General features: G+C 40.4%; 1 protein-coding gene across 5 annotated transcripts in view; it reads right to left on the reverse strand.

The window, feature by feature from the left end:
- PRUNE2 (prune homolog 2 (Drosophila)) overlaps positions 1-6733 on the reverse strand; it is a 295177-nt gene that overhangs the window by 94988 nt on the left and 193456 nt on the right. For all 5 annotated transcript variants that reach the window (XM_010844906.1, XM_010844909.1, XM_010844908.1 and 2 more), the window contains exon 7: positions 3815-3973. In XM_010844906.1, the coding sequence (XP_010843208.1) occupies positions 3815-3973 (159 nt within the window). The remainder of the gene's footprint in view (positions 1-3814; positions 3974-6733) is intronic.

The raw sequence follows: 6733 nt of genomic DNA on the forward strand, positions 1-6733 counted from the left end.
GTTATAGGTAAAGAGAGATAAAACTACTTAAATCCTTTCCTCAGTGTAACTTAATGCCATCATCCAACAGGAGCAAAATTCAGCTTTGCAAAAGGCAGAGATAATGCTAGTTGTAGACAAAACTGGGGGGAAAATATTGGACTAGGGAAAATGATGCAGAAGGAAGACTCCTGTTTGTCATAGGCAGCTGAGACCTGCTTTAAGGTAAAGGAGAAAGTAGGAAGAGGAAGCAGTTTCCAGGGGCAGCTTTCTCAACAGCACTCAGGCTCCAGCCTTCTCTTCCTGCCCCCAGAAGCACTGACAGAGCCCAGAATAGACAGAGCTTCCGTGGAAAGTAGGGGGATGTGAGGCCAAAACTGCGCTGTAGCTCTATGACTTCCTGGGAAATGCTGAGGACATTTTGCACACTGGGCCTTTGAAATGGCCCCAGAGGATAAGTGGAGGTAGTAACAACAAAAACAGTTATAAATACAGAGCTCATATAGACAATAATAATAATAATTAACATTCATTGACTGCTTTCATATGCCAGGCACAGTTCTAAGGATTTTATGTGCAATATCTCCTTTAATCCTCACAATAATTCTACAAGGTAGAAAATTTTCCAAAAATTATTTTTTATTTATTTTTGACTATACTGGGGTTCCACTGCTGCTTGGGCTCTTCTCTAGTTGCAGCAACTGAGGGTACTCTTCGTTGAGGTGTGTGGGCTTCTCATTGAGGTGGCTTCTCTTGTTACAAAGCAGGGGCTCTAGGGCATGCAGGCTTCAACAGTTGTGGCTCCCAGACTCAGGCCCATTAGTTATGGCACAATAGGCTCATTTGCTCTGCAGCATGTGAAATCTTCCTGGATCAAGGATCGAACCTGGGTGTCTTACACTGGCAGGTGGATACTTCACCACTGAGCCACCAGGGAAGCCCCGTAGTAGCCCTCCTGTTATCCCCATTTTTTCAGTGAGGAAATAGAGACACAGAAAGTTTAAATAATTTGACCAACAACACGCAGGTATCAATGGATGGAGCCACATTTTTTAACTCAGGCAACTGAGCTATAGAGGTTGACTCTTAACCAATTGTGACCACATGGTCAAAGAAGGATTCCTCTAGAACAGTCCTGACTTTGTGTTGCTTAAGATCTCAAGGAGATGTCTCTTAAGTGATAGATGGGGAGGGCTGGTGAGGAGAGATAGGGTGGAGTCAACTCAAGGGCTTCTAATCCTTTCATCTATCTTCTACTTCTGTCTGTTTTAGATTAACCAACATTTAAATCAGTTTGCTACAAAAAGTGATTTGAAACCACTGTTTTAGAGGCTTAGGAGACTTTAGTCCCATCCCTAGGAAACCAGTGACCAAAGATATAATAAAATTTTATTTATAAGACATAACAAAAGCTTTGAAACTGTGTGGAACAAAGTACTGAAAAAGCCACAGGCTGGTGATGCAATTCACAGATGGGTCAGAAGGGTATCAGATGCATCTGCAGCAAGAGAAGGGGGCTTGTTCACACTTGGACTTAAGGGCACAGAGAACCTGGAGAGTGTCAAGAAATGGATCTCTTGGGGGACAGAAAGTGAGGATGTTGAAAAGAAGGGAGTTGAGACTTCACCTCTAGCCATCTGTGAGTAGACCAGGTGTCTAAGCCATTAGTGAGGAAAGATAAGTGATGAAATGGTTCTATGTCTGTGTCATCCATATTATAATGAATTATGTATAGTCCCATATTAGTTATTAAATATGCCTGATTTGGTATATCACTGCCCTATTTTCACTGACTTTTTAAAAAAGGAATGTTGTTTTTTTAAAAAAATTTACTTATTTATTTTGGATGCACTGGGTCCTTGTTGCTGTGTGGGCTTTCTCTAGTTGTGAGCAGGGGTACTACTCTTCACGGCGGTGCATGGGCTTCTCACTGTGGTGGCTTCTCTTGCTGCAGAGCACAGGCTCTAGGCGTTTGGGTTTCAGTAATTGCAGCATGCAGCCTCAACAGTTGTGGCTCATGGGCTCTAGAATACGGGCTCAGTAGCTGTAGCGCATGGGGGTCTTAGTTGCTCAATGGCACATGGAATCTTCCCAAACCAGGGATTAAACCCATGCCCCCTGCATTGACAGGCAGATTCTTATCCATTGCACCATCAGGGAAGTCCTAATTTTGTCTACTTCTTATATTATGAAAACGTTGGGTTAAAAGACTCAGCTCTCAACCAAGATGGTTTGACTGATTACCCAAACAGAATTTTATTATAGTACCTGGAGGAAAACTTTTTTTGAAAAATGTATGTTTTTCTCCAACATGTCCAAGGTATCCAAGGTATTTGATTAGTGGCTGTGTCAAAATACTAACTTTGATTAAAGCTTCAGATCAGTTATTAAGCATTGGGAACCAAATAGGTATTTAGTCAGGGAATAAATTTTGTTAGTTATTACCAGGTAGCAATCCTCAAAGCAAACAGCACCCAAAGGACGATGACTTTTATTTGGGTGAAAAAGATATGATCTTTCTCTTTATGGATTCAGCCAAGAAAAGAAATGGTTATGGGGCTCTTTTAAAGTCCCTATATGGGTGAAGGGAGTCAAAAGGTACAAACTTCCAGTTACAAATAAGTCATGGGGATGTCATGTACAGCTTGGTGACTATAGTTAACAACGCTGTATTGCATATTTGAAAGTTGCCAAGACAGTAGAAGGGCTTCCCAGGTGGCACAAGTGATAAAGAACCTGACTGCCAATGCAGGAGACATAAGAGACTCAGGTTTGATCCCTGGGTTGGGAAGATCCCCTGGAGAAGAGAATGGCAACCCACTCCAGTATTCTTGCCTGGAGAGTCCCATGGACAGAGGAGCCTGGCGGGCTACTATCCATAGGGTCGCACAGAGTTGGACAGAACTAAAGGGATTTAGCTTGCACACAAGAGAGTAGAGAGTAGTTCTCATTGCAAGAAAAAAAATTATATATTATAAAAAATATATAATTATATAAAAATATCATTATATATATGATGGATGTTAACTAGACTTAATGTGGTGATCATTTTGCAACATATACAAGCATTGAATCATTATGTTGTACACTTGAAATTAATATAAGGCTATCTGTCAATTATACCTCAATTAAAAAACGAAAAAAAAGCCAACATTTACCTCACTGCCAATTCTGGTTAGTAACAGAGCATAACAGCTAAAAACTTAAAAACTGAATTAAAGCACTTAACACTAATTAATTAATTAGTTAATTTATACCATCAAAACTAAAAATTTGAGAAATAACTAGCCAAATGTGCAAAGTGCCCCCAACATTTCTTCTTTTAAAGTAACATTTAAGCTACCATCAATTCATTTATTTATTTGTTTTGGGCTGTGCTGGGTCTTCGCTGGGCTTTCCTTTAGTTGCACCAAGCAGGGGTTACTCTCTAGTTGCGGTGCATGGGCTTCTCACTGTGGTGGTTTCTCCTGTTGTGGAGCACAGGCTCTAGAGCACATGGGCTGCAGTAGTTGTCACACGTGAGCTCAGTAGTTGGAGCTTCCAGGCTCCAGAGCACAGGCTCAATAGTTGTAACACATAGGCTTCGTTGCTCCCCTGCATGTGGCATCTTCCCAGATCAGGGATTGAACCAGTGTCTCCTGCATTGGCAGGTAGATTCTTTACCACTGAGCCACCAGGGAAACCCAGCCTCCAACATTTCTTAAAACTCAAATTCTAGGACCTTATCTCTTGGGCTAATTTCTCTAAGCCACCGGTCCATTGCCATCTTCTACCCCACGTTCTGAGAGCCAGCAGATGGGGATTCGTGAAATCGTTGGGTCAAGGAAGTTCTTACCTGACTGCACAGCTCTAGGTTCTCAGAATACACAGCGATCTGTTGTCTGGGCTGCTGCTCCTCTGACAGGTAACTGGCCAGGAGGATGAGGACATCAAAACCAAACTTGTCTGTGAATGCTTTCAAATCACTGGTGATATTGCTGTGAAATGTACAGTTCTGAAACAACAGGCAATTTGATATTAACATCAAGCTGCTCGGCTCTGGTGAATCATGCCACAAATTTGTCCAGTCTTAAGATGTATTACCAATGATACTTATTATTAGATACAAATGAAATAAATACTTTGCTTTGAGAAAGTTTGCAAATTTTTCATACTATGGCTTGAAATATACATTCCTTGTTTTGTTTTGTTTTCCTAAACCAAGAAAGGAAGGCATCATTGCTGTTACCATTAAGAACAGTTTAGAGAGGAACAAATAGCTTACCATTTTTTCCCTAAAATGTTTGACTTTGTAAAACATACTTTTCCTTTTATTGTTCACATGACATAGGAATGTCTGTAGATTATTATTACAACCCACTAGAAAAGTAGGAGGAAGTTATTGTTTTTTTCTGTAATTATTTTCTAATGATTATTAACTCCAAGCAGAATTCCTGAGGATATACTCAGCTGAGTTTACCAAATTCTTTTTATTCCAACGTAGAAATCTAGGAGATTTGTGTCAGGGATGTAATGTCAGATCTGCTTGCTCTTTCTATGTGATATCTAAAGAGGAAGGAATAACTGGAAAAGGGACCCATCATCAGAGTATACCCAGACCTGTGGCTCCCATCATCTGTGGGAATGTTCTGGCCTTTTTGAACTGTATTAACTACAATGAGACCCACTTTTTGTCTGCATGGTTATCTCTCTTTCTTAAAACAATACTGCTAAGTCACTTCAGCCGTGTCCGACTCTGTGCGACACCATAGACACAGCCCACCAGGCTTCCCCATCCCTGGGATTCTCCAGGCAAGAACACTGGAGTGGGTTGCCATTTCCTTCTCCAATGCATGAAAGTGAAAAGTGAAAGGGAAGTAGCTCAGTCGTGTCCGACTCCTAGCGACCCCATGGACTGCAGCCCACCAGGCTCCTCCGTCCATGGGATTTGCCAGACAAGAGTACCGGAGTGGGTTGCCATTGCCTTCTCCCTACAACAATACACTGAAGACCATATGTTACCCCCTAGCATAATGCCTGGCATATACTAGTTGCTCAAGAAAAGTTTGTTGAATGAATGGAGAGACACAGAAAACCAACCTGTGTTACATAATCCTTTATCATAGTGTGTGTGTATATATATATATATATATAAAATATTAATAACACCTGTAAATGACAATCACATAATCTTCACCTGATAATCCACAGCTCTACTCAATGAAAATCACCTTAATGTGCATTCAAGAGATATAAAGAATTCTGTTAATTCTTTCCTGATTACAAAGTCATCAGAATTATGCATGGCACTGGTAAAACATTAAAGCAGTACAGAAAAGCAGCCCATAGGAAGTGGAAATACCACACACCTCCACCTCAAATAACCATTATGAAGAGCTGAACAGTGCAGCACATATAGGTGCAGACTTTTTTCATGTCCAGATGAATGTTTGTATATGGTAGCTCTTTAACACTTGTGGATTCGATATTCGTAGCTTAGACTATTTAGCCACTTGAAATATCCCATAATACATGTACTCTGTAATTCTGCTGAGCTGAATGTCAAGGTTGATGAGGTCACCGAGAGACAAAATGAGAAACCTGGCCATTGGGTGGATCCAACCCATCAGTGGCTTCCCTGCCTCTAGGAGGCTTGCTGTCTACTCCTGTGGCCACTACTCTCATTAGCTATCTCATGAGGCTACTTTCACTTTTGGTTACAAGGAAGTGCACATGGGAATTCACAAAGATCTCAGGATACATTGCTGATGAATACAAAGGGTCTACTGTATGGACCTGGTAATGAAATGTATGATGCTCAAATACAATAGCTTTTGGAAGTATGCACACAGTCAGCTTTCATGCATTTAATTTATTGTCCAAGTGTCATAATAATAATCTTTAAATAAGTACTTCAAAAATTAATTCACTCACAAAAGTAGATTTTTAGAATGAGTTTTTTTAATTGGACCTTATACACAATGTGCATTCAATAGATAAAATTATTTCAAATCATTATTGGTGTTAACTATCAAGAATCTCAATGCTGAGCTTCTTGCTATTATGAATTGCAAAAAAAGATGAGGTCCTAAAGGAAAACAATAATGGACAACAACCATGTACATCTTATCTCCAATGACTAAAGGCTTTGGCATAAAAAGACTTAGAATTTTCCTTTCAAAATATTTTTTTCATGATGTGCATAAACTCATTTCCCCCAACATATTTATAAACCCTTGAAAGAAGACACACCACTTCTAAAAGATTCTGACACACAATAGTAATTACCATGACACTTCTAGCTGGGTCCCTCACACAAGAGAAAGCAGGTTTTACTGGTACCTGAGTGCAAGATTAGCACTCAAGAGAATCAGCATTGTTCAAAGCCCTACTTATGGAATATGTGCTATTCAAAAAAGATGGCTTAGCTCCAATCTCTCTGGACTTTGTATTAAAATGATGGCCCCAAGATCTTGCTAAACTCTAATCCAGCAGCACTGGCACCATCAGGCATCTTGTTAGAAAAGAAGGGTCTCAGGTCACACTCCAGACCTACTGAAGCAGAATGTGTGTTTCCCACAAATCCTAGGCAATTCAAATGCACATGGAAATCTGAAAAGCACTGCTCTGGGGAGCCATTTTTAATTTATATATTTTCCTGTGAACCAACCCTTTGCACTCGGTGCTGTCATGGGCCTTTTACTGACTCAGGCCCTCAGCTCCCTGCTGTTCATTCCAGCCTCATGATTAACATCACCTTGGGATGTGTACTTTT

The sequence above is a fragment of the Bison bison genome, unplaced genomic scaffold, assembly GCF_000754665.1.
Source record: "Bison bison bison isolate TAMUID 2011002044 unplaced genomic scaffold, Bison_UMD1.0 scf7180017864212, whole genome shotgun sequence".
NCBI classification, from domain to species: Eukaryota; Metazoa; Chordata; class Mammalia; order Artiodactyla; family Bovidae; genus Bison; species Bison bison.